General features: G+C 41.1%; 1 protein-coding gene across 5 annotated transcripts in view; it reads right to left on the reverse strand.

Annotated features, from left to right (window-relative positions):
- AGAP1 (ArfGAP with GTPase domain, ankyrin repeat and PH domain 1) overlaps positions 1–27,880 on the reverse strand; it is a 290,576-nt gene that overhangs the window by 37,516 nt on the left and 225,180 nt on the right. For all 5 annotated transcript variants that reach the window (XM_010713236.4, XM_085228640.1, XM_085228638.1 and 2 more), the window contains 3 exons: positions 8,450–8,604; positions 7,315–7,405; positions 1,827–2,049 (listed from right to left, as the gene is read on the reverse strand). In XM_010713236.4, coding sequence (XP_010711538.1) covers positions 1,827–2,049; positions 7,315–7,405; positions 8,450–8,604 — 469 coding nt within the window. The remainder of the gene's footprint in view (positions 1–1,826; positions 2,050–7,314; positions 7,406–8,449; positions 8,605–27,880) is intronic.

A 27,880-nucleotide genomic window follows, 5' to 3' on the forward strand; every position in this document is an offset into this window, starting at 1 on the left:
TGATGTATATTTTCTGCTCACCTCAACAGTAAGGAGCAAGACATATTTGTCAAGTGCAGCAGTGTAAGGTATTTTTGGATTAAGCAGAAAGCAATACTAATGACAGAAAGGCAATAAGAAGTTCATTTCAACCTAACTGATGAAATGAGTGTGTTTACTGTATAATAGTATACGTGTATATTAGCAGCCATAGAGTTTATGTATGGATGAAGTCTCTGTGTAGGTCTCTTTGAACGCATTTATATGCATAGCCATTCCCCTCAAGTAGCCTGATTAATGTACTTTGCTTCATTCTCGAAGACGAACCAAAGGTGGCACCACAAATTCATTTTTCAGTGCTAACGAAATAATGCAATAAGAAATAGTTGACTTTATTGTAGACAACAGCACAACCCTACTTCTGCACAGCAAGAGGTGACACTGCTAGAAACTCCCAGCTTATAATTTCACTTGATCCAGCACGGGAAAAAGCAAAACCCATCCGCACATAAGCAAAATAGGAATACAATTCCCTCTGACTTCTTTTACATGAAGGAAGCAAACACTGAGAGCTTAACCTCTGTCGTATCATTTGCTGCCTAGGGACTGAACGGGGCTCAGACGCAGGCTGTTGCCCCAGAGCTCACACTCAGACAATTATAACACACTTCTAAAGACAACTGAGAAGATTTGCCCAGATGGGTGAGGTAGTCCAGAAGATCTTCCTCCCTTCCTCTGAAATAGAGTCTGCCAGAAGTCACTCTGCATCTCCCAGGCGATACGTTAGTTAGAACTATTAGAACCTACACTTAAAATCCACTAAAATCAGCAAGTCTTCCTGCCTTTGACAGCGATCAGATAAATTAAGCATAAAAAACCTTCAGACTTCAGTAGGATAATACATCATGGAAGAATTTCACTGTGTTGAGCTAAGACTGGTAGGTAAAATTGTTCTCACAGGAAACACACATTCCCCCATCAACTTACGCCTTCGTATATTTCACATAAAGAAAGTAAGCAAGTCCAGCTGAGCAGGATTTTCACCACAGTTGTGATGAGAACCCAAAGACCTGACAGCCAGATACAAATTGCATGGCAGTGTCCTGGGTGAGCCTGAACTACTGAAGGCAGATTATTAATCATAAACTGATAGTCCAAGAGCCAGAACTTTGCTGCTTAACAAAACAAAGAAACTTATGACAGTATAATTTAGACTGAAGTATAACCAAGTGGGAGGGTTAAATCTCTCACTGTTTTGTCAGTCAGTGAATTGTACAAAAAACTGTAGAGCTGCTGAGAAAACCTACACAGGCATGAATGAGCATGAGGGTCACCTAGTTCTGAAATGCATCTCATTCAATGCATGTTCTTCCTGGACTTGCAGTGAAGACATATACCCAATGACTTTTACCAGGGGACTTGAAGGAAGAATTTAAGTCTAAGTTGTGAATCATAGAATGACCTGGGTTGAGAAGGACCACAATGCTCATCCAGTTCCAACCCCCTCCTATCTGCAGGGTCACCAACCACCAGAGCAGGCTGCCCAGAGCCACATCCAGCCTGGCCTTGAATGCCTCCAGGGATGGGGCATCCACAACCTCCTTGGGCAACCTGTTCCAGTGCCTCACCACCCTCTGTGTGAAAAACTTCCTCCTAATATCTAACCTAAATCTCCCCTGTCTCAGTTTAAAACCATTCCCCCTTGTCCTACCACCTCTGATTGAGATGCCAAAATGAGGAATTAAGTGCTCAGGCTTGTAGTTCACAGTTTACAGTCTTTGCCACCTGTAGAATTACCAGTGCTACCTGCCCACAGCATGCCACAATCATGGAGAAAGAAAGCATACCTTGTGGAATCTGATGAAGGTTTCATATGGCCTTGGCTGCTCTCCTCCCAAACGCTGTTTGCCAGCTCATTCCCAATTGAAGACATCACCTTGATGAGCTCTATAGGCCAGTCATCCAAGTCAAGAGAGCGGACGCGGGAGAGGTGTGTGCCAAGGTTTCGGTGTATACCTGAGCATTCGATACATATCAGGGCTCCCAGATTCAAGCTGGCCCAGTCAGGGTCTGCAGAAAAAAGGACGAAGGCCATCATCAGCGCAATAAAACACCAAACAAAACTTTCTGGTTAATATTTGTGTATAAAGATTTTGCCTCCAAACACAATGGGAACAAAAAATTCAGGTGTCCTTGTTCACAGCACAGTTGGGAAGTCTAGCAGAAGGCTCTATTTTGCCTTCTTAAGGCACTAATGAGAAACCCTAAGGGGGGGGATCACAAGAGATGCAGCCCAGCTTCAGTCAAAAGGAAAAGGTGAATAAGAAAGAAAAGAAGAAACAAAGAAAATATAAACTGAGGAGCAGGCAGCTTATGAAGAAGTAGTAGAAAAAGTCCCTCCTTGGGAATCTAGAGTCACTCGTAGCCAATTACAAGAGAAAAAGAAAAAAAAAAAAGAGTAGACACAATGTCTCTGTTGCTAACTATATCAACTCCCTTAATAACCATCTATATCATCACCTACATATGGCTTTTACATCTAACACACTATGGGGTATGTTTTCATCTCTAAGATCAGGGAGATAAGTACTAAGATGAAAATGTGATGCTTTGAACAGTCCCAGTTTTAGTGTACTAGCCAGAAGGATTCCACAGACAAAAAAAAAAAAATAACCCTGCAAATGATAAGGCTGTGACAAACCTGACAAAAGCCGGGAAATTCAAAGTCATTTCCCAAGATGGTTCACTTTTTGTCACTGTCCTGTGTTATTTAAATCTAGGTTTGTATGAATATCCCTCTTCAACAAACATTCACTTCAACAAATGCAATGAAAGACTTTATGGGAGGAATTTTTGGTGGCTTTTTTCCCACCTGCTGTCAGATCTTTTCTTCTCTCTTTACCCTGGGCCTCCCAAAGAATGAGGAGACTATCACAAATGACAAGCAGGAAAATCACCATTAATTGAGAGGGTAGGCACAATTTTTATTCAAATCTAAACAAAATTCTGAGCAGATAGGAAATACATTTCCAACATCCCCTTCTATTCGTGCAAATGTTGTCAAAGGACTTTGGTGATATTTCCAGTTTGTGTCACTCAAAATTAAAAAATTATTTTTGGCAACCAAAATATGCGCAAGGAATACATTTCTTAGTTTTCTGCCATGTTACAATTGGACAAAAATTACTAAAGGACGCTTCAAATGGGTAAGCATAAGATTTCATTGAAAAAGCAGACATTCTTCCATCATTCTTCAGAAATTGAAATGAAAAAAAAAACACTATAGAAATTAGAAGGGAAAAAAAAAACAAAGAACACCACAAGGAAACCCACCATCTTATTTCACTTAAGCAGAAAAACAGATCTTTTGTTTAAAAAGTTTCTGTCTAAGGTAAGTCTTACCCCAGGAAGAGACAGCAGGCATTTCAGATCTCTAGAAATATAGAAGACAAAACACCTGCCATGCTTTACAAGTCTTTGGGAAGACAAGCATTAAACATTCCTTTCTTGCATATTTGTCCAGGTCACCTCCATGAGTTACTTGCAGTGTCTTGCAGACAGAAGGGGAACTCGAGCAGTATGTGTGAAATACACTAACGTGCTAATTTGTGTGTAAAAGCTTAAATGGGGCAGATATTTGTTTTAAATTAATAAACAGACTTGGAATGAAATCTCTGCCCCTGACCTGCAAAGGCCAGGGTTATCTTCACAGACACAAAAGGTGTCAGGAGCTGAAAGAAGCACTAACTTGGAACGAAGCAAGAGGAAAATTATTGATTAATATTTTTACAATTATTCCACCCACTGCCTCATTGTGTTAACATCCACTGTTTGGTCTCCATCAACATTCAGCAAGTGTTGGTACTCAATGGGTGCTATCTTTTCTGCATGGAGGAATTCAACTGCACTTTTTTGCTTCATATGCCTTTCATGTCCGATGCCATTCTGTCAGCCTGCCCCTCAGCTGCCGTCTGTCACACAGCAACAAACCATATTGGGATATGGTGGGAAGGTTCAGCTTGTACTGCTGTATCACCAGTGTCTGCCTCTAATGTCATAGGCCAATACCGTAAAACAGGAGGCATTACTTTTGGAGCAGCCTTTGTAGATGACCAGGGATGGCTCCTTGTGAAATTCAATGCTCCTGTCTGCATCTTCCTCTTGTTCTATGTAGTCAAGCAAGTTTAAAATCTCATGCTTGAACATTTTAAGCTGTAACTGGTAAAATATGGGCATTTTTACATTGTTGAATACTCCCAGATTAAATGCTTAGTTTTCTCCTTTAAAAACTTCCTCCCATTTTGACTTTAACCTCAATCAAATGGAATCACTTGAAGGCCGAAGCTTTGAAGACAACTATTTTGGGAGAATAACCTTCTCCATCTCTTTCATCACTGCGGACATGAGGAGGCTGGTGGAAGAGTTACCCATGCTAAGCTCATCTGGATTCAGCAGGGGCATCTCTGAAGAGAGGAGTAGAAGAGTAGGGAAAGGACGAGCAGCAGTTGGTTGGGAAAGGAGGAGCAGCATCTTGCAGAGCTGGAGCAAAGAGAGAGAAAAAGGCCTAGCTTTTCAATCCTTTGAGAATTTTATTATACATATAGAAAAAATGAATCTTGTGATGGGTCTGACAGGCTGCTGAAATTAGCACTTCAGTGTTTGGCTCTCAAATCCAAAAAATACCACAGTAAGCTACCAGATAAACTGTTGGGCTGGAAAACCCATGATGTGACTCTTGTTTTTAGAGGAAAGCAAGAGAATTGATATTCCAAACTCCCCAGGCATCTCAGAGGAGTGAGCCAAGTTTATCCTCTGGTGTCGTTACAACTGGAAGAGGCAGAAATGGAGCTGTGGGCAGAAATTCAGCCCCGGTATAGGAAAGTTAGGACAGGAGTTTGACAAAGCTCAGCTCAGAACGGCTAAAGGGCCAGCAGGCCTGCAGCACGACAGTACAACAAAGCAGAAATTCCCCAGTGAAACAAAGTGCTGTAATGAAGTGCTAAAAAGCCAAACAGCTCTAGAAAGAGGAAGAATGAGACTTCTGAAGTGGAAGATTGATGGCTCTTGAATAGAACCGAGGGACAGCAACATCTCGTATTCCTTTGCTGTCAAACATCTGGCTTTGTGAGGATGCAAATTACATCGGCTTTCCACAACAGTGCTGGCGTTTGTGATGCAAAGCGCTCTGGGGTAAGGCAGAAAGGGAGTGAGGGGAAAAAAGCAAAGGCTGGCAACAAGAGGAGTGGGCTGAGGCTCACACCGAGCACAGCTTTACGTTCTAATGCACATCACTTCGGAACAAGCCCAGATTTTTCAAGGGAAATACAGAGGTCTTAAAAGCAGGGAGGCCAAAAGGCAAGGAGGACTGAAGAAGGTTTGAATCTTCTCCAAGAATATGAACCACGAATTGAGTTTCCAGCTGAGGTTCCAAAATCCCCCTCCAGCCCCCAAACCATACAACCAAGCCCTGCCAAAAAGGGCAGGCCCATCCTGCCCTCTGTCTGCAGTGTGTTCCTGGCACATCCCTTCTGCTGGCCAGCTTGACCCAAGGAGGAATCTGGATGAGCAACAACTAGGCTGACAGGAAAAGGAGAAAAAAAAAATTGGAAGGACACGTGTGTTTGCAGTAAATGAATCACACTTTTCTACTCTGTTTGGGTAACCAGTTAGCAGGGTCTAGGAAAATGCTACCCACATCTGTAAAGACTGGAGCAGGAATCAGTCACACTCCCATTGATCTGCTCAGATACTTCAGAGAAGCCAAGCTTACATCTTGGTCACTTGAAGACCTCATCCTTGTCAAACAAAGCACAGCATCTTATACAGCTATTCCTTGTGCTATACCAAAACCTTGGAGTAAATCTGAGTGACTACCAGCTTAATATGAAAGAATGTGAAAAAATACTAGTCTTTTTGGTCTACACATGTTAAAATACCAGCCAAACTAACATTTTTTCCTTGCTTAACACACCTTGGATTACCAGCCAGTGGAACATAAAGTCCCTAATTCATCAGCGTTGGTAAACCTGTGGTATTTCCACCTGTGATCTCCTCCAAGCAGGTCAACAAGCTTGGAGTTCTGACAGAGTCTGAGACTGATACTCAAAGGCTAGTCCAGCCAAAGCTCATACCCCTGCAGGTTGAACTGCTGGGGACAGAGAAACTGCCTTTGTTCGTGAGCCATCAGAATATGAATATCTGACAATTTTCAAAAGAATCAATTAAAATCAATCTATGTGTGAAGAACATTTTGATGGCATGGACTGGAAATGCCTGTTAATGTGCTAACCACCTTCCTTCAGACCTTTTGAAGATGAAGCAGGGGACAATAGGTTTGCTTGCTCTGTGGATGATCAAATCAGCTAAATTGCTAGCTATGCAGACAGGAAATTAATCATGCAAAAGCACTTGCACATCTGTATGAATGTTCATCTTAAATTTAACTGGGAAGTTTAAATGGCTTTAGACAAAGAGTCAAAATCCTAAACAATAAGTCTTAAAAAAAAAAAAAGTACTAAAAGAAAAATAAATGAATATTTTTCCATTTTAAGCACATGTAAAATCACAAGAAAAGTTCTGACTTACAGATATCAAAGAAACAAAAATGCAGGAGTTCTCAGTCCTTCTGCTCCTACAACTAATTGCTTTAGAGCAAGAGTACTTCCTTTTTATGGCTTTGTTACAAACCTCTGGAACTAAAGAGCAACAGAATAATGACCTCAGCTGGGGTTAGTGAGGTGAAGAGCAGCTCAAAGTATTCTTGAGAACATTTCTGAACATTAGATATGTGTTAAAAAAAAAAAAAAGAGAGGGAAAGAGACACAGAAAGGAAAAAACTCTCAAATCAGTTTTCTGGTATCCACATACAACAAGGAATAACTTTTGTTTCTTCTGATGAGTAATTCTAAAACCACCAACAAACAAAAAACCTCACAAATTAAGCTTTAATTCTCTGAAAATATGACCACAGTACATATGTCTTCTCCACCCAAAGCAGGAAGAAAATGGAAGTAGCTGATGTCAAAGAGCAAACTCCTTTTTCCCTTTCTTCAAAGGAAAGTGAAGACGTTCACATTTAAAGAGGTAAGTACAAGAAGGAAGAAAACAAATTAGACTTATCTGACACAGTGTATATTAAATATAAATTAATATGAAATCAATCTGATTAAGCGAACTCCACAATGAAGAAGAGAGCTGAAAATAACATATGGAATATAATACCAAAAAAGACAATGCCCATAGTGGATGTTCACCTATCTCTTGGCCAAGGAACCAAGGAGGGCAGCTTTCGGAAGCACAACACACCACGCTGCCTCCAGAAGCAGCTGTACTTACTCTGTGCTTCACAGTCCACGCAGTGGGAATTGCCTCTGATGTTCCTTATCGACTGAAGGGCCATGGCCTCATTCTGACTTGTCAGACGCGACTGGCAATGTGAAGAAAGGTGTACGTAACAAATAAGAGAGCAATAAAAACGGTTAGTTAACACCACTGTCAGCAAATGGAAAAAAAAAAAACAGAGCTCAGGCCAAGTCTGAATGAACAAGGATCCTGAAGTCCTTGGCCAATCCTCTTTGCTTGGATCCGGAGGGTCTGTCACCATGTGCTAGTACAGCTCTTCCCAACTAAACCATCTGGGGGGCTTTCTGAGAATAAAATTGACAGCTTTAACAAACTATGGGCTCTCCAAACATGATTTTCAAATGAAAATCAAATACGGCCATGCAAAGATATTCCATCACAACAAAATCTACTACACACCTACTTGCTGTACTTACAGTATTTCAGTTAGTTCTTTTGACATGTTTTGAGACCATGGACCTACTTTACAGAAGAAAACCTCTTGGAGCACTGTAGCAGGTTGAGTAACTTAAGTATACTTATAATTGAGTATATATAATCAGAAAAGTCCCCCCTACAATCAAAATCTTAACAATTGATTCTTCTTTTCAGAAGAATATTTAATATAACAAAAGCCAATCTTCTCTGTAGGTACTGGATAGTGACTGCTACCAGCCATTCTTTGCCTCACTGTGTAAGTGCTCTGAACACAGGTGTTAGTATACAGATTTCTCTGTTGTGCTACCTTAATGTAAACATTAGCACATGTAAATCCATGCAAGTCAGACACAAAAACAAATAGGTTATGATTTTTCTCCATCTCAGAAATATATAATGGAATCAAACATTATTATCCCAATTATTATTGGAAACATACATTGGAAACAAACAAAACACCTATGCTGGTAGGATTGGGGTAATTGGGGATGGGGTAACAATGAAAGCAGGCATTCATTGTAAAATCTGAGTTTCCCTCTTGCAAAGACATTGCTAAGATGGATAACATGCAGCTCTAACACTACATGTTTTTCTCTAGGAGATGCGGTTTCAAGCTTAGTGTTCTTGATTTTGCTTTCTTTGATGATCAACCACCTATTACTTATTCTCAGTATTACTCCATGTACCATACCTTGTTCTTGCTGCTCTCACAGGACTGTAAACTGGCCAAGATCTGACTCTCTATGGCTTGTACCCAGGCATCTCTTTCTTCGTATGTGGTAGCTTCAAAGTGCCAAGTCTGGCCAGTGAGAGAGACAATGATAAACTCAAAATTTTCTTCTTGTTCTGAAAAAAAAAAAAACAAAACAACCATGCAATAGGAGAAAGGTTTAAGTTTAAGGATATCAATAAATAGGCCTAAGCAAGTGCAAGTCTGAATGTTGGAGATTTTAGGCTAAGTACATCCAACCCTGAAGCTGCACAATGCATCAGAAAACAACTCACAGATCCAGCATTTTTCTCTCAAAACATTACATGAATAAAGTACTATTTTGTTTAAATATACAATTCTTGTGTGCATTTGCCTGTTCAGTGTTGAGTCTGTCCACCTCTGTAAGACTAAGTGGCTAACATGCATTATTTAGACTTAAACCTGACATGCTAAGAGCTACACAATGTAAAAAAAAAAACAACCCACAAAGTGTGTCACAAAATAACTAGAAGGATGAATGCATTATAAAGAGTTGACAATACAAAGTTTAAGAGTTTACCCTCTTCCTTCAACCACGTCTGTACATGCAGAGATACAAAATGTTGAAAGCAGATATATGCATTTTCGGTCTACAGCACAGATACATTAGATTATAATACAGGATTAAAATCAGTTCAACCTATTCACATTGGGAGAGATGAGAAAATGATCTAAGAAGCTAGCAGAAAGGGTCAGTGAAAACCCCTCAGGGCCACTACAGAATAAGGACAAGTATTCAGGCCAAAGCACTGCAGTTATGAAAACACCAACAAACCTAAACTAAATGGACATGCTCTACCTACACATGGGATACCAAAATCAAATTAAAAAAGTCAAGGAAGCTGAGACGGAGATGGTGGAATCAGGAAGGGCAGGCATGAAGCATGAAAGGAAGATTACAATAGAGCACAAAGTTTTGGTAAGCATCAGACATAATGGCTTTAGAAAAAGCATTCACTTGTCTACTGATGACTTATCAGATATTCAGGGCCACGAAACTCCTGCATTACCTTGTCATCCATAAGCATATAAAGATGTGACAAACCTAGAGCTAGCTTTAGATGCAGTATTGCTGCTCAATGGAAGTCATTTTTTTTCAACCTGTGGGATAATTAGTTTTCCTGCCTTCACAGTTTCACGTGCTGCCTGTCCTACTAGTGTAGGATAACACAGTCTTGCAGAACAAAAACCAAAGCACCTCCAGAAAGCCTTGTTGAAGGGAAGAGAGACCTCACAAAGACCAGAGAACACTGGCAGAGGAGGACATGGAAAAGTGAATCTCACATGCAGCGGCTCCCTGCAGAGTCCAGTTTAGGAGATGCATCATTCTTAGGCTTTTTAATGGCTTCTAAATGATAAAATCTTTGTACTTCCAAAGTCTTAATAAATAAGAGATTTACAAATGCTGCCACTGAATCCTCCAGCTCAGAGCAATCATCTACACAGAGTGCAACCTCTTCCATACACAGTGCTTCCCTGTGCAGGTATGCGATTTACAGGCAAGCATGAAGAGTAATGCAAAGTTTTCAATAAAGTGCATATCAGGAGGAAGAAATCCAGGAACAGCAAAAGAAACAGAAATGTTAAGGTCAAAGATTTCCATAGTAATTACTCATTGCAGGTGCTACTGAGGTGAGTGCAGCAGTGTGGTGCCCAGGACCCCTCAATGTGCAAAAAGCAAGAACACTGTTGGGATGCATAACAAGAGGACACATTAGCATGGACAGAGCTAATATATCTAATAATCAACAAGCACATACATAATTAATCTCTACAGTAATCCTGTCACAGCTCGGCCCAAAATTTCAGCATCCAAGTATGCAGTGATTTCCCAGATTTACAGTTTCAAGACCTGAAAGAAGTGTATAGATCCAAGATACAGCATGACTGAATTCTCCCATCTAGTAATCCTGATCACATACCTAGGAGTTTGTTATGAGCAACAAATTCTGCAAACCAGCCCAGCCTGTAAGGGAGGTTTGAAATCCTATCCTCAAACAGTAACCCTGCAAGCTTTGCACAAAATGCTGCACCAAGGTCATTCCTCTGCTCATGGAAGACCTACTGCACAGTGCACAATGGAGACAGACATTTGGGACCACCATCAGCCATTTCCTCTGGTTATCCTGCACACAAAGCATCCTTATCCCAAAGGGAAGGCTCCTATTTAATCTCCTGACCTTTGCTGCTGTGACCAGATGACAACGTGACAAAAGTTGGAAAACCTTACAGCTGTGGTAACTGGGGATGGCCAAGTCCACACGTCAATGAGTTTGTCCCAGTACCATGGGGATGTGTTAGGGCTGGAAGGACGTCTTTACTTCATCAGCAAGTTGGCTGACAACACTGCTGACAACAGAACAAGTTTGCAGGAGTTCCCTGCTCTGTGAAACAAAGCAGCAGAGCCCACATCACATCACCTACAGAGCACAGAGCAAACCAGATGTGCCATGCAGGTAGTGACCTGTAAATCCGGACCCATCACAAAAGCAAACAGAAAAATCCAGGCAGCGGAGTGGAATTGGTCAGTTTTAGCCTTTAATAAAATTACAATTAGTGCTATTTAAATCCCTAGGAGCCCAATCACAACATTTTATTAAACGGTTTTCCATGTTTAACGGTTATTCGTAGAAAGGTCCACTGTAATAGTATTTTAGCACCATCAACCTGTCGAAATCAACCTGCCCAATTACTCCAAACTACATTAATAACACCGGATATTACACTAATTGTGTCCAGTTTCTATGCAGACGAGGTCCTGTGGGGCTAATTTTTCATCCTCAGGGGCAAGCAACTCAGCCATCAAACTGATTTCACCAGGAATCCCTCCTCATTACACAAGTCCAGGCTGTCAAACTTTTTTTAAAAAGGTTAATGGGCCAATCAGTCATCAATTATTTCCTGGAGGCTCAGCAGACAAAGGGTTAAAGTGCTAAGAAACAGCTGCAACTGATTTACATTTGGAAGTTATTATAGGACAAGAGATGTCTCAAATGTTGTGTTGTGGGGCTGCTCCGTAAGCGAGGAGAGAGGTGGCTGAAATGGGAAATGAGCTGAAAGTGTTAAGAATGTGATACGGAACCCAAAGCATCGGTGAGTTTTTCTTTTACTAGAGGATGTGCAACCAGTGAGTGTGAGGAAGACTACACCAGATTGCATAGAGAGGCATGGAAGCCATCCTGAAGTACCTGGTGTTACTCTGTCCTGCACACGCTGTTCTCACTGTTACCTCTCTGTAGGAAGATTACTGTGTTCAACCCAAGTCAACATTTACTGTCCTCTGCCAATGTGTGCTGCTACAGCCCACCTGCTTATGGAACACTGTAACAATTCCTTGGGAGCATTCTGCAGGGGAGACAAACGTGCACTCTGTATATAAGAGAGATCAGCCTTAGAAAACGACACAAAGTAATCACAGGATACAATCAGCCTGTAACTTGTTTCAGAGAGCTCGGTTAAGTCTGCTGAAACACAGCAAAGCACACATCCAGCAGCAGCACACATCTTGGCAGACCGGTAAGAGCAGTTCTAAATGCTGGCCATATGTGTTTGCTGTTTCCTCTTCCCATTCCTTTCATTCTCACTATTACAAATTGCACAAGTAGCTGCAGACACCGTGCAACTCTGGTGTGGAGCCATGGGCACAGCCTCATGCCAGTAGAAGGTATGGGTGCCATTCTGCCACGCACCCTGCAGCCGGAAACTGCACCCATCCCAAAGGTTTGCTTTTCAGTGAAACACTACTGCTGCTTTTCTATGGGTATAAAATGAAGACTTGCCAGGATTAGGGCACTTCTCTTAGGCCCATGTGATTATTTTGGCAGTCAGAAACAGAACTGGAGTTCTGACTTCTGAGGCAGTGGCTTACAACCAGCCCCTTTCATGCCAGCTCGTGCATCTGCACAATGTAGTCGTCGACAGTGCTACCTTGGTAAATTAACAGCAAGTCGCTGTGCACATCTGGTGCACGATACCAGAAACAATAAGTGTAGAACCAGAAGACTCAATGGCATATTTCAAACACCCATAAAGCATCTTCTGGAGTTGAGGTTACAGCTTCAAACCTATTCAGTGCTGTCTGAAGAAACACTGAGACTCATTCCATGCCAGCATCCTTCCTTAATAACCCACAGCCTTCTGTTCTTAAAGATGATAATGAAAAATTTCTCTAGCAATCAACATTGGATGTTTACAACATGCAATTTGTTCACAACAAAGGTGTTATTTATGTACTACGTTATGAGAACTATCACTACCTTTTTGCCAGTTGGTGTAAATTATCCCTGTAAGTTGGAAGATAAGTATGTTTATTAGCAGCATCAATTAAAGAAATATTTGTGCCACGTCCCACTGGGCATGACTATGCTAATACTGCTCTCCCCTTTCCAAACCCAGTGTCTAAATCTAATTAGTTTTGAAAATCAACCCTATCAGGACAATATAGCTCTGCTATCAGTTGCCCACAGCTCTTGATAAAGGTTGTGTTCCACTGGAAGAATGTTTCAGTACCAGTGTTTTATACCACTGCCCATCAATGACAAACTGATGATGAAAGGCTTGTTTCTAGCTCAAGGGACAGATGCTCTCCCCCCACCATATGCACTTACTTTATTTGGATGCCAAGACAACATGGTTCAAAGAACACCATGAAGTCATTTTAAAATTCAATTCATACAATATGCACGTCTGTACTTGCAGTAGGTGTTTCCTAGTGTCACTTCAGTTTTTAAACCATACGTGTTTCAAAAATGAAGATCCTTCTTGGCTAAGCTGACCAGATAGAGCTCATCTTTGGTGCTCTAACAGCCTCTCTCTCCATCTGCAGTGCTTAAGCCAACATGAGCTTTCTGCACAGGTGCAGCATTGCTGCAAGAGCTTTCAGGGCCACTTTCAGGGAGGACACTCAGCTTAGCATGGCATAGAGCAAACCGACCTTGTGCAAGCAGAAAGCACGAGCGACCCATCAGACTGAGGCCCATGCAGATTCTCCCCTCTGCTAAGCATCTATGGAACAGTTGCAGCACACATGTTTTTGCCTTCTCCATCTTCACTGGAGATTTTCCTACATGGAAACAGGCTAAAGACCTAAATCACAGTGCCAGAATTAAAAAGTAGCAAGAAAAGCTTCTAAAAATTGTCCATGATGGTAATATCTTTGTTCTGTAACAGTGCAGAAGTGCAATTGAGCAAGCACGTGCTAAAAACTAAAGCAGATTTGTTATTCTGGACTGTCATTTCCTATCAACATTTTCTTTTTTGAAGGCATAATTATCTAAACATGTGGCTTTTAATACTTACGCTGCTCATTAACTCTGCATTTGCCAGTCTCACAACTGCAGCTATGGCACTGAGGGGAAGCACGTGGGCCCAGGGATGCAGAACTATGGAGAACATCAGACCCTTCAGTTTTCAGTAGGGGTAAAACTTCCAAAAGAGATACACTTGCCTAACTCCAGAATTTTGCTTTGATGGCATCTCTCAAATCCCTTTGGACCAGGGTTATCAGGAACCTGTTCCCATAAGGTTGTTTATTCAACGTGCCTTCCATAGATGCTTGGATTAGTGCAATGGAAGATTCTTCAGACTAGACAGCCCTTAAACCCCAAGATTTTAGTCTGTGGTACACAAAGGATATCTTTACACACATTTCAAGCTCACACTTTAATAACAGGTGCACATAAACCCCCAAGTTTCTCCAGGAGTAACCCTGTAACAGCAAGCATGTCTGCACACTGATTTAAAGAAAAGATAAAAGCCAGCATACAAATACAAAATGATATGTTAATAAAAAAAAAACAACTACTTATTTTCATATTAAATAGTAAAAGAAAGCAAAGTATTAATGTCCAGTCACCTTCTTCTCTCATTCTGCACTTGGAAGAGACAACAACATGATCGAAACAGACTGCATTTGCAACTGTTGCTTGAAAGGTAATAATTTTCCATTTACGACAAGAAATAAAACAAAATCATAATTAAAAAAGCCTCCTTAACAAGCCGCCGTAAAATCCCACTTTTGTTTCCCACGTACACTTTATTTGGCAGTGAGAGCATGGCATCCAGCAGCAATCCAGCAGTAATTGTGCAAAAAAAGGACGGTGATATAAATCACCAAAGGTTAATGATCAGGATGTGAACAGAGGGACTTGTTTACAGAAATAGCATGCAATTTAAAATTTACAAGAGATTTAATGCCACTGCTTGGCAATCACTAAAACCAACAGCCCAGAAAACAGTGACATTAAGAAAAATATTACAGTTATAATCATTCCAAAATAAGTCAATTAGTGTTAGGGCATGCGCTCGCGATTACTTGACCCATTTGGTTTGCACTTAAGTGAAAAAAAAAAAATCCCCCCCCCAACATCGTATTGAGAGTACTGAGTTGTGACCTATTTTGCATTCCATATTTCTTACACCGTCCCTCTTACATGCTGCTGGAGATGGTGGCAGAGTTTTTTTTCTCCTCTCCTGGCTTCCGACTCATTCTGACCTTTTGACATTTGTAATAATAACAAAAAAAAAGAAAAAAAAAAGAAAAAAATAAAAAGAAGGAAGTTTATAATTATGTTGTTCAAACGGAGGTGGTGGAGGGGAGGGGGGTGGGGGGGGAAGAAAAATCCAATGTGCTCTCATACAAAAGCCACGCTGGCTGTCTTCGGCGGAAAAAAAAAGAGCAACGTAAGTCAATTTGTGAACTTTGGCACCGCACGACCTTTAGAAATACAACAATATACAGAATTTACAAGCAAGAGCAGCACATGCAAATGACCCGGCACTGTCTCGCCTTTGGATTAGAGCTGCAAAGAGCATTATGGAGAACGCTTTCACAAAACAAATTAAGACTGTTGCTTAAATGTCACGGCACACCATTGTATTAGGCTACAGATCATTACACCTGATACTAACACTTTTAAAAACTGTAATAACTTTGGAAATATTACATCGAGTGGCCACATGTAGAAAGGGGAAATAAAGAAATAAATAAAGGAAGAAAATGGGTTCTTGAAGTAATTTAAACATCACCACTCCACGACTAGAGGGAAAGGTCAGAATTTAAGTAAGCTGAAAGGAACATGAATGGTAAAATAAAATGGGCAAACAAAAAGATGAAAAGACCGCTGGAATGACTCTGCAAACATAAGATGAAAGCACACATGCTTTGGGCAAATTTGATTTCCATTCCTGCATTTGGTGGGAGACGCAAGGAGGACAACTTCCAGAGAAGCAGGGTAAAAAAAAGGTTAGAGAGGGGTTGTTCATCTACAACGTGTGGTTTTGTTACCTTCAGTGTTGGTGCTGCTGCTGCTGTATATATTTCGCAGGCTACCAACACGGTTTAGTTTCCAAGCTTTGCGTTTGGCTGCATCCAGAGAGCAGAAGGGGGAGAGAAAACAAAGAGAATAGAATAAAAATAAAGAAAAAGGAAAAAAAAAATATGAAAAAAGGGGAGAAAAGAAACATCAAAATAGCACGTGAAGTAAAATACACAAGGCTGTTACGTGTGAAGAGCTACACACAAAGTGCACACAGGACTAAACAGCCTCTCAAATTCTCACACCGTATGGAAGGCTTCTTCCTTCTTGGGTATGATTTTTAAATCTCTAAAAGGTGACAAGGTCTGGCAAGACCAGATGGACCTGCTATTGGAACAGACAAAAAGAGCAGTAGAAATAAAAAGGCACAATGTGTTTGTACAAGGGACACATAACCAGACAAAACAACTGCAGTACGGTGCTATTTAAGAAGGAGAATCAGCCAGATGAGTTGCTCCTTTACCCTGGGCCATCTCACATACAAGGAGGGAATGACGTATCTGCTAAGTGATACATCTACAAGCCTTCCAGTCACCTCACCTTGGAAAATCTGTTCTGCAGCATCAAGGAAGAGATCTCTGTGACCAACAAGAACTGGACGAATATCCAGATCTCCTTCTCAGCAGCTCGCAAGGACCTTCATCATAGAATCGTCACAGAATGGTTGGGTTGGAAGGGATCTCATGGAACATGAAGCTCCAACCCCTCTGCCGCATGCAGGGCCGCCAACCTGCATATCTAATAGTAGACCAGGCTGCCCAGGGCCCCATTCAATCTGGCCTTGAACGCCTCCAGGGATGTGCTATCCACAATTCTCTGGGCAGCTGTTCCAGCACCTCACCACTCTCTTGGTAAAGAAATTCTGCCCACAGACAGGAGAGAGCCCTGAGCTCAGATATGAGGCTTCTAAGAAGGACAGTGCCACTTACAGATAAGTTATGATTAATTTATCAGCCATGTTTTCTCCCTAAACATTCCTCCACTGTAATTCAGCTTATTACAAAGAAACTCATGGTAAATCTGGAAGAAGATCCCATGAATACTTCATCCTCACAGGACATCACATAGCATAGTGAGCAGTGCGAGAAAATATTTTCAGAATTTTCTTTCTAAATTTAACAGATATTTTTTAATGTCCCAGATAACTCAGGCTGCACGTCTGGTTCCCACAAACCAGGCTGTCCAAAGCCCCATCCAACCTGGCCCTGGGCATTCACAGCAATCCAGGCAGCCCGTGCCAGGGCCTCATTGCTCATTGCATCAAAGAAAGGGTACGCTAGATCTATGTACAAATTAAGGTTCATCAAATCTAAAAATATTTTCATTATACGCATCCTTCGATATGAAAAACCTTCAGTTTTAGAAATGTTTAACAAGCAACCAGAGAGGCACCATTTCCCAGCTGAAACCTTGTTTTTTCCTGAAAAAAAAAAAAAGAAATTTACATATAAATAGGCAAAATCGATGTTTGGCATGCTTAGAAAAGGAAGACTGTTTCCAGTATACAAAGACCTTTTCCTAGTCTGTTTTCATTTTTCATATTTTAATCACATGTTCAGGTATGGATATATAAGCAGGAAGTGAACTTGCAGCCTGGTTTCCCATTAACCTATTGATGAAATAATCCATTTTAATGTTTTAAGTGTCATGCCTTTTTCCTCCTTTTAAAGGAATGGACCCTTTTTTCAATGATGCTGAGGTCCTGATACACCCCAGTGTGTCCTTTAGCACTGATTAGACTTCAGCCTGCTTCCTTGTGGTGCTCTGCTATCTCTGAGAATTCAATAATATCATCACCATTAGGGCTTGGATAGTGCCAAATGCAGCTTCTGTGGGGTGATTGATGTATGTGTGACCAGCAGGGCCTGGCCCAGACATCCTATCCTGACTGCCTTCAGAATTACAGCCTAACTATAAATTTCTGCTGCCTACAAACAAGGCCTAAGCAGGCACTAGATGTTGTTATTTGCTCGATCTGTCATTGGCTCATATACCAGAATATTCTGTTCCATACAGTCTGGATTCACTTTCAGGTTCAAAAGTTAGCTCAGCATAAGCTCTGGTTGCCAGCTCTGGTGATGTACATGCGTATATACAAACAAAACCAAGGAAGACAAAACTGGATTCCAATAAAAATCTATTAAAAATGCTTCAATATTTAACAGAAACAAAGCTTTGTAATTAGAAAGATCTTTATGGTAGATTGATGTGTTGAAGGATTTTTCACACAGAAGGTGGTGAGGCACTGGAACAGGTTGCCCAAGGAGGTTGCGGATGCCCCATCCCTACAGGCATTCAAGGCCAGGCTGGATGTGGCTCTGGGCAGCCTGGTCTGGTGGTTGGTGACCCTGCACATAGCAGGGGGTTGAAACGAGATGATCACTGTGGTCCTTTTCAACCCAGGCCATTCTATGATTCTATGATTCTATTTTCTGGAAGCCTACCTTCTTTACAAAGATATCAAGAAGCATCCCTAGTTAAGAGTTCCAAAGAAACCCAAATACCTCTCTCAAATGTCAAATACCCAGAATGCAGGTGCCTATGCCCCAGAAGACACTAGGTGTTTGATTCACCTTGTCCTGAAATTGCAGCTTGTATTCCGCCTGCTATGCTACACTCCTACAATCTGAATGACTAATGGATTTTAATAACGTTTTGAGAAAAATCTGATTAACATCGACACTTGCCCTGATCTCTGCCTTCACCATCGACAGCAAAACAACATCTAGCAGCAATCAAAGTGTTCCCCCATCCCAACTAGCGTGTAGGCATGAAGTGGGAGCACTCTGATCTTCACCAAGCTCATTAACTCCAGAATGCAGATCACCAAGATTAAGCTTTTACCTTTGCCAGACAAATTAATTTGTGCTTCCAAACTCTCAATCTGGACTAGCACAATAAGTCATTATCCATCACCCAGTGACTCCGAGCTCTGCTTTTAACAACGCTGCAAAACAACACCTTAACTGTTGCAACGTCCAACTGCGCACGCCATCGCCTGACAGCTCCTCCCAGTAGTTACCACAGGAAGAAATCACAAAGAAAAAAATGGGAAAGCTTTGACTCTTGGAGGCTGACGTGTGGTTTTATGACGAAGGCTTAAAATGATTTCTTGAGCTCTTGCAGAGATGCTACTCTCATTTCCCCATCTGTGACTTGATGTGTCACTCATATGGCACGCTCAGACATCTAGTTTGAGTATACCAATAAAGGGACTAGAATCAACTGCATTGATCTATGAGGAGGAAAGAATGATGCACTTCTACATGACTGTGTCAAGTGTTACAATGGGCCATATGGACATTTATTTTTTATAGCAGGAACTGCTTCCCAGGTAGGACAGAGGTCAGCAGTTGTTGAATCATCTCCACACACTGTAAAAGAACCACACGCTACCAAAAGAGACACGTCAGTTCCAATTGCTTGTGTTTCTTTTTGTGTCATTCTTCTTGTAATCCTAATTTTTACAGCAAATGAATGGTGGGCTCAATTTCCATCATTCATTTGCCTCTTCTAAAATTTTGGCAACCAGGACTCCCATTCTTTTTTTGTTGTTGTTGTTCTAAACAAGCTTTTCCAGCTTCTTTTTTAAAATAAATGACCTCCACCAGTTCGTCTTTCTGTTTCACCAGCTGCAGGAATGACATAAAGCTTCCAGATCTACAAGCTGGACTTCAAAATCAATAAAAATTTTCTATGAAAAGCCTCAACAAATCAAACATGACAAGGATACCTGTGCCTTAATGTGAAGAAATGCTACAGCTTGGAAACTGCTAATGGACAGAAGGTATCTGTGCCTATAAGAGTGCAAGGGTACCATGAAGACCTTGCTATGACTCTGTAGGTACTGGATGGACTCAGTGTGGATGACCAGAGGCAATCCACTCTGTTATTTGTCTTCCAGGTCCTTATCTTCATGACTGCAGTTTGTAAGGCATGGACTGCCTTACAATCCACACCAACTGAAGTGGAAGCTATACAGGCTATTTAATGGCTTAACAGACCTTTGAACATCCAAATAGCATTGAAATAGAGCTTTACAAAATGACTCTAAACAGAAAAGACTTTAAACTAGTGGGATATGATGACATGTTGGGTCTCCGTCCATTACAGTCAATCCTGATGATGAAACAGTGGCAACAGTTTGCCATTTCAGCTAAAGCTCTGGGATGACATCCAGCTGTACCTGGAGGCACAGGCAATCCTCCATTTGCTGACAACTCCAAGTATTTCATTTTGTGAGCTGAATTACACTTATTTAACAAACATGCTGCATGCAAAATGAGCTAGAACACGTATGTTTTAAGTGTGCACATCTTAAAGAGAGAGCTGGCATGCCAGCAGATGAAGAAGAGAATTAGGCTTTGGAACAGCCTTTTGTTAAGATACGGAGTAACTGGGAATCAATTAAGCTTAATGACTCCCAATTACCACACATCTTCGTATTTGTTCAGGCAATAACTTTACATCTGTGACCAACCCCTTGCAGACAAAATTTCAGTGTTTGCTTTCTTTAATAGAGATGCTATTTGTACTGTGTTAATGAATCTACTTTTCCCATCTAATTTTGATTAGTTAGGTATTGTAGTAAATATGTTTACCACCCTATGATCAGACATCATTATTTCTAAAAGCACCTACTGTATTACTGATGTGTGTCTCTGATGGTCCATCTGTTTAATACCTGTACCATTTTCTAAGGATGCTTCAGATACCAGTCACCTAAACACCACATTAATCCCCTTCAAGTTGCTCAAAATAAATTATTTGTGCACACTGCTAAGTAGAAATATGCTTTTGTTCTGAGGAGACTCTGAATATCTCCAGTCTCACCCTACAAATCCTCCTCCACCGCAGTACCGAGAAACTACAGACTTGTTAATGTCACCTCTGGTCTCCACGTGACAGAGTTCTTTGTTGATTAGATAAATAGTCCTCAGATAGCTGATTAAAAAATGATGTAGCCGTTAGGTTGTGTGTCCAAGCCTTGTCAGCCATGTTGGATGTTAAAGTGTGCATGAATTACATCCCTGGAGTGTGCTGAACAGTGCTGATTAAATGAGGCACGCCACAGCCCTCAGCATCAATTATCAGAAATAATAGGATCTTTTCACCTACACTGGAGGAAGGGGGCTGGGGATGGAGTCAGCATGCCACTCATTTCTCAGAATATCTCATCATCATAAGCACAAAATAATAACACTGCTCATTCACCTAAGGACATTTGTTTATTTTCATTGTGTAACAATAAAGACTGAGAAGATATATGAAGATAAACCTTCTCCCAAAGCCTGTGCCAGGTGAGCTTTTACATACAATACCCGTGTGACATCTACCTAGAAAACCAGAGGTATATAAGTCCTGGGTAAGAGGCAAACCCGAGTGTTGGAGGGGTACTTAAGGATAAGCTCTAGGACAATCTACATAAAGTTGCCACCACACTGGGGGAGAAATTCCACATTTCAGCCCTCCTCAGGCTCATTTTCAACTCATTCTGCACCACGACTGGTGTCACTGGGAGCCGTATGGCTGCAGACTGGGGACTTTCCTTCTTTTTGGTGGTCAGCAGAACAGCAATTTGCTCAACAAGATGACACTCTTTTATAAGAGGGCTGAAATTATTTCATTGAGATGCAGCCCAGGAGATTCTTACACTACTTAAACTTGTTTCTTCAACTGTGAAGGGGCCTGACGCAGCCTCCTTCACCCTGCATAGAAGCAGCAAAACTCCCCAAAAAGGGTTAGGAAAAAAAAAAGGGTATATGTACAAAAACATAGAGAATGTTAAATAATCTCTATGCGTTTTGTTTCTATATGACCATAAGGATCAATATATATGCTGCTCTTCTGTATTGACTAACAAGTGCTCAGAGCTGCATACAGCAGATCTGTTACATCAGGCTTTTGAAGTAAAACACCTTTAAACACTTCAACGCTACTCTGAGGTTTCCAAATGTTTGTCCTCTGTACCAATGTTAACAGGACACGTTACCCTACGGACCCCAAAATGGAGCTGAAATGCAGAACATATAACCACTGCATTATTATTCTATAAAAACAGAAGCCAAAATCTGACAGTAATCGCCTATAATGTATTAAATTGGAAACCAGGATACTCAGAGAAGGAAGCTGATGGGCATCAATGGAAATGACTGAAAATGCCAAGTTGAAGTAGCTCATATCCCACTAACCCACTTTAGGCCCCTCCCAAATTAAAATCCTTTCCAGTGCTCTGCTTTAAAGCCACAAAACGCTCTAACAGCAATACTTCCATTCACATTAATACTTCATTACATTTGGCTTAGCTTCTGCGTGGAGCATTTGAAATAAAGGAAAAAAATGGAAACGCATTCATATTCTTACTCATGGCAGGGAAGAAAGTTACTTTAATTAAACGCTTCTAAAAATGTTTTAAATTCCTTCTCTCTCCTTTGTCTTTAATTTAACTCTGCTGCATTGCTCTACAGAAACTTTTGCAGAAGGCAAAGGGCTAACTAAACTATTCAGTGCATTTCCAATACACTATAAATATACCAGATCCAAATCGACAAAAGTAAATGTTAATTGGAAACATTTTTCTCAGTTTTTCATTATCTGAGCAGAAAATTATGGGTCTTTTATACACACACACAAAATCCTTTTCAACCACCTAGAAAAATTATCTTTTAATAAAAGCTTTAAATTATACTATCATATTTCAAAGGCAACGAACAGTTAAAGCAGCTAATCAAAGGTATAATTATTTAATGACTACTACTCATGCTATCTAACAGGGCCATAATTGCTTGGCTGTGATCACTAGACCACCAGCTTCAATACTGGAAAACAAGTACTTTGCTTGTAGCATTTGATCGACCAATTTCTGAGGTTAGTTTCTCCAATTGGGTTGACTTCACAAAGCAGGCTGACTTATTACGGGATGAGATAATCACTTTGTCTCGCTGCCTCCATTTGTTTTTGTGCTAAAAACGGCAGAGGAACATAAAGCACCTGAGAGCATGCAAAAATATTACCCTGACAAAATGCTATTTGTCAAAATCATCATTGATCTGTGTCATTTTTAAGGACACGTGACAGTTTTCTGTTTACTGTCCATATTAATCCCCTGTAACTAGTGTGGGACATGTGGGGAACACGAGCTGTCTGCAAGCAGCCTATCCTCTTTCTGCTCCTTAGACACAGCATTGACTCAGTGGAAAGAGAAAATGCTCCCTTGCCTACCCCATAGAGAACCACTGGTTTTATGGCAGGATGGATTTATTCCTGCTTCGGACCATCAGTTTCATCTATGGACAGGGAGATGAGGATCTTGTCTGGGGCTGACGAACAAGCAGCATTTAAATCCATTAGACAAAGATGCACTGCTCTACACCCTTCTCCCTCTCTGACTGCATAGAAGCCCCATTCTGTTGATAGCCCAAGCAATTACTGCCAAGAAAACAGTTACAAAACAACAGGAAGAGCTGTTTCTGCTCAAAGGACTGATATTTTCATGGCTCATCTTGGATTTATTTCCTTCTGCTCTTAATAAAATGATCTTAACATGAAAAGGGAGACTTCCCACTATATTCACTGTTATCATAGGAAGAATGTAAGTTGTCCATAGAAACCTTTTAAGGTAAAATTAAGACAGATTAGGCATTGGAGTCATAGTGTGAGTTCCACCTTTTAGCTATTCTGGAATTTAAAGCAATTGCAGAATTGAATGGAAATCTCAATTTAAACTCCTACAATTGGACAACTTTTCATCACATTTACTCCGTGTCACCCGCACTGATATGAAACAGAAGTTGGCACTACGGAAATAAAAACGTGAATAAAAGACACGTCTGCAGTAAGGTTTCACAAGCAGACCACTCTTCTGAAAAGCAATCGTTGTTCACATCAGTTCCTACGGGCCATTAGATACACAGCCTAGGTATAGTCTATGTATGCACCCTAAGTAAAACAGAGGCAAGACAACTCTGCTAGAGATCTAAATCTTGCTCAGCAACTTCAAGTTGTGCAAATAACAGGTTAGAAAAGGGTACCCATGAAGTACACCCCACCACCCAGTAAAACTAACGTGAGTCAGTGTCAGGCATTTAATAGTTTAGCACGTTACTGTGCTTCTGGTGAAACCTTTCATGTTAGCACAGGGATTCCTCACTAGAGATATTCAAGTTGGAGAGATTTATTGTGTCAAGGTCTTTCCTTACAAACTACCAGCCCATCTGTAATGATTATTTCTCTACAAACACGAATGCCTGTGCTCAAACAGGAAGGTCACCAGCTCCCCTTTTGACTGCGCTGACACGAGAGACAGCTTTCAACTCAACCCCCTTCACCTGGCTTCATTTAGAAAATACAGACCCGTAGATCCGGGCCCTGCCCTACAAGGAGGATGACCTGAGGGTTAATTCCATGCAAAGTTCCTCTCTCGTAGCACAACCACAAAGCCTGCATCTAGGCCTGCTAGCAGGACATCTAATCATCATTTGTATTTTGGGACAAAACCTACAAAATTAAATTGCTAACTCAAAGCTCCTAGCTCAAAATGGGCAATGGGACAAAGAACTTCAGACCATTCACAAACAGTTTATACACCTGCCAACTTAACTTTCAAAACTGACAGTTCAACCAGCGGTTACCACACTGACCTACAACGGGACACGGAGGTCTCTTTGGGCAGGTCTCTCAACCCAGGCTTGCTAGGGAGAAGGCAGCTATTAAGATTCTTCCATTTTAAACTTGCTGTGGAAACAGAAGAATTCTTCCCAATGGAAGATTTATCATTTTGTCTCTTCTCCATGGATGGCATCTGGATTTCAAGGGTATGATGTGCAGAACACCACTATTACTTGTACTAGATTGGAATCTTCAGATTTACAGAAAGCTGTTCATTTTAACTTAAAAGTGAAAAAAATAAAAATAATAATAAAATGGAGATGCTCCTGGTGTGGTATTACCCAGCAACTGCCCAGATAGTGCTTTGAACAAATCCAGCAAGATGAAGGTTAATTCCTGCAGCGGCTCTTACATACAAGTTATCACATTTCTGTAATTTGACTTATTCCTGAAGCTGTATTTGCAATTTCCCAATCCCTTGGGAGATGCTGCGATTAGAGTTTTAAAGTCTGAGAAAGGAGGGTGCCATTTTGTATTTGCATGTTTTAAATACTGCACATTTTGTCAGGGCATAAGCAACAATCGTGTGACAGCATGATAAAGCAAAACCAAATGAAGAGACCCAAATGTAGAGACTCCTGTCTAAGTGGCACTGCCTTTCACCCCCCAGTGCAGCACTGAGTAACAACTGCATTTTGTCCAGAAAGATAAATATTAAATCCTGCATTTACATCAGATGCTGGTGTCACATGCCTCCCCACCAGCTGAAGATCTGAGTTGTTAACTACTAAATGGGTAAATGACAATGGCTGTTACTAATCGCTTATTGAATAATGAAACTGACACAACTGATAAAAGGTTTCAATCCTGGGAAAAAGTGATTTATAGTATTTCACTCTACTGGCACTGTTATTTGTATGACAAATGGTTGGACAGACACCAGTTAATCTCTGCACACCTCCAACTCTGATGTGGCAGCTTCTGCCGGAGCATCCAAATAATCAAGAACAGCTAACAATACAGCCGCGCTGTCGCGAGGGGCTGAATGCTGGTATTTTATCAAGGCTGATCCCCAAATCAATTTACGCAATGGATTTTTTTTTTTTTTTTGGTGGGGGGAGGGAGCACGTGGCAAGCTTACTTGCCACGCATCATAAAAACGATAAGCCACAGCTTGCAGCTAGGCAGATAGGCCATGCTCCTGTGGCACCAAAATGAAATCATCAATACAACTAAGGAGTTAATGATTTCAGAAAGCTGTGTATAGTTTATGGATTTTCTTGATGGTAAAATCTGAACTGCGGCATCATAGGGAGCTGTCAAGACTGCTTGTTATGTTGCAGTGGAATACTGTATTGCCTGCTGGGGACCGTGAATCCCATTCCCCACTCAGGCAGGAGAGGGATGTGGCTTCTTTTGAGGCAGTATGAGACAGGGCTTTCTCCCTCTCTTGAGAAACAAATGAAGCTTTGTATTTATGAGCAGTTTATCAGCAGCAGCTTTATCTCATTGGCCGTGTTAGTGACATCCTACTTCCTGCATAAGTCAAATGTACTTCATCAAGCAAGTCTTTCAAAAGCATCAAACCTCTCCAAGTGCTGAGCTTCCATTCTTCTGTCATTTTTCAAATCTGCAACCAGAAGTTTTAACTTTTCATTTAAAAATAAAAAGGATGCCCACTACTATTCAACTGTAGGAGCATAGAATCATAGAATCCTTAGAGTTGGACCTCCAGAGGTTATCCAGTCTCCTGGATGCTCCTGGATGCAATGAACAGGGACATGCACAGCTAGAGCAGGTTGCCAAGACCTGATCCAACCTCACCCTGAAAACATCCAGGGACGGGCCATCCACCACAACACAAGGTAAGCTACCTGTCCCTTGTTTCCACTGCCTGTGCATCTACTTCTCGCTCTTCAGTTTGACCAGCAGGTCCCAGTTCAGCCATGCTGATCTCTTGTTTACCTCTCCTGACTTGCTACACCTGGGGATGGAGAGCTCTTGCACTCTGAGGAAAGCTTCCTTCAAGATTTGCCAGCCTCTCCTCTCCTTCCTTGCCTGCCCATTCTGAACAGCTTGTAGTCATTGATAGCCACACTCTAATCACGGGAATCATTCCACCAGGTTTCAGTGACACTAACTATATTGTGCCTTTTAGCAGAATAGTAGCTTCCAGCTCCTCCTGTTTGTTTTCCAAGCTGTGTGCACTGGTGTTGAGGCACTTCAGCTGGGCACCTGTCTTGTCAGCATTCACTGAGAAAAAACAGAAGAGTGAAAAGATGAGGGAACGATCCTTGTTAGTGTCTGGATGGAGCTGCATGGGTAATGGCATCAAGGCAAGGATAAAAGACTGAGATACGAGGTTGGGCAGTGTAAACTTGTCATAGGTGACCAACCAAGGCCAGGAACAACACCAGAGATGGTGCACCACACTCACAGCACAGCCCACACATGGAGATGAAGCCCAGATCACATACTTCAGTGACACCATGGACCTAAAAATGTCACTTCCTTGGTTGCATTGACACTGAAGGTACATGTCACGAGCACCTTACAACACTGGGTTGGCCTCCTGAGCACATATGGCACCAGTGTTGAGTTGGGATGGAGAGTACAAAGCCACACATAGGCGAAGACTCTGAGAAAGCCCCAGGAGACAAAAGCTCAGTCTGTCTGTGCACACATGAGACTGCTGAGAGAACACAGCCAAGAGGAGGAGAAGGGATCCATGCAGAGCATGAGAAGCAGCTACAAATATTTTCTCCAAAAGATGTAAAAGATTCCTAGAGAGGTGAAGTATTACAGGTTCACAATTTCAATACTTTCAATTTAAATTACATCGGTCATTTTCTAGCACTTGTAAAACTTTCAAAAAAAAAAATCATTTTTATATTCATTATTATCATGCAGGACTAACTCAACATATTTGTTCTTCAAAGATATTTGTGACAGCACAGCATTAAAAACTGCTCAGACCTCGTTACCCCTTGACAATCTCCTGTGAGGCATTCAGATAACTCTGTTACTTACTCCATCACTGGAAGTTATTTTCTGATTATATCATGTATCAGCTTTCCCATGAATTTGCCCAGGATCAGTACGAGATTAAATAATAGACAGATTCTTCAGAATCCCTTTCTTAAGCATAGCATAGTAAGCATAGCATCCATTTTATTCTAGTTCTCTAAACCATTCTCGCTGCTACAAGATCCCCTAAAATTAAATGACGATTGGAGAGCATCTAAGCCAACTTTGTAATACTCCTGACTCTTCCAATCTGGTTGTGCAAAGAAGGACATAAATTAAAAGCACTGTAGAAGCTTCTTAGCAGTCACTTAACTGCTGATTAGAAGTACAAATTTAAGGTAAAATTATTTCCTACAAATAGGCATTTTTGACTTTTTCTTTCTGAATTCAAGATTTATTATCACATTCCTTTGTCAAGCAT

Source organism: Meleagris gallopavo, chromosome 7, assembly GCF_905368555.1.
Source record: "Meleagris gallopavo chromosome 7, MGAL_WU_HG_1.1, whole genome shotgun sequence".
In the NCBI taxonomy this organism is placed as follows: domain Eukaryota; kingdom Metazoa; phylum Chordata; class Aves; order Galliformes; family Phasianidae; genus Meleagris; species Meleagris gallopavo.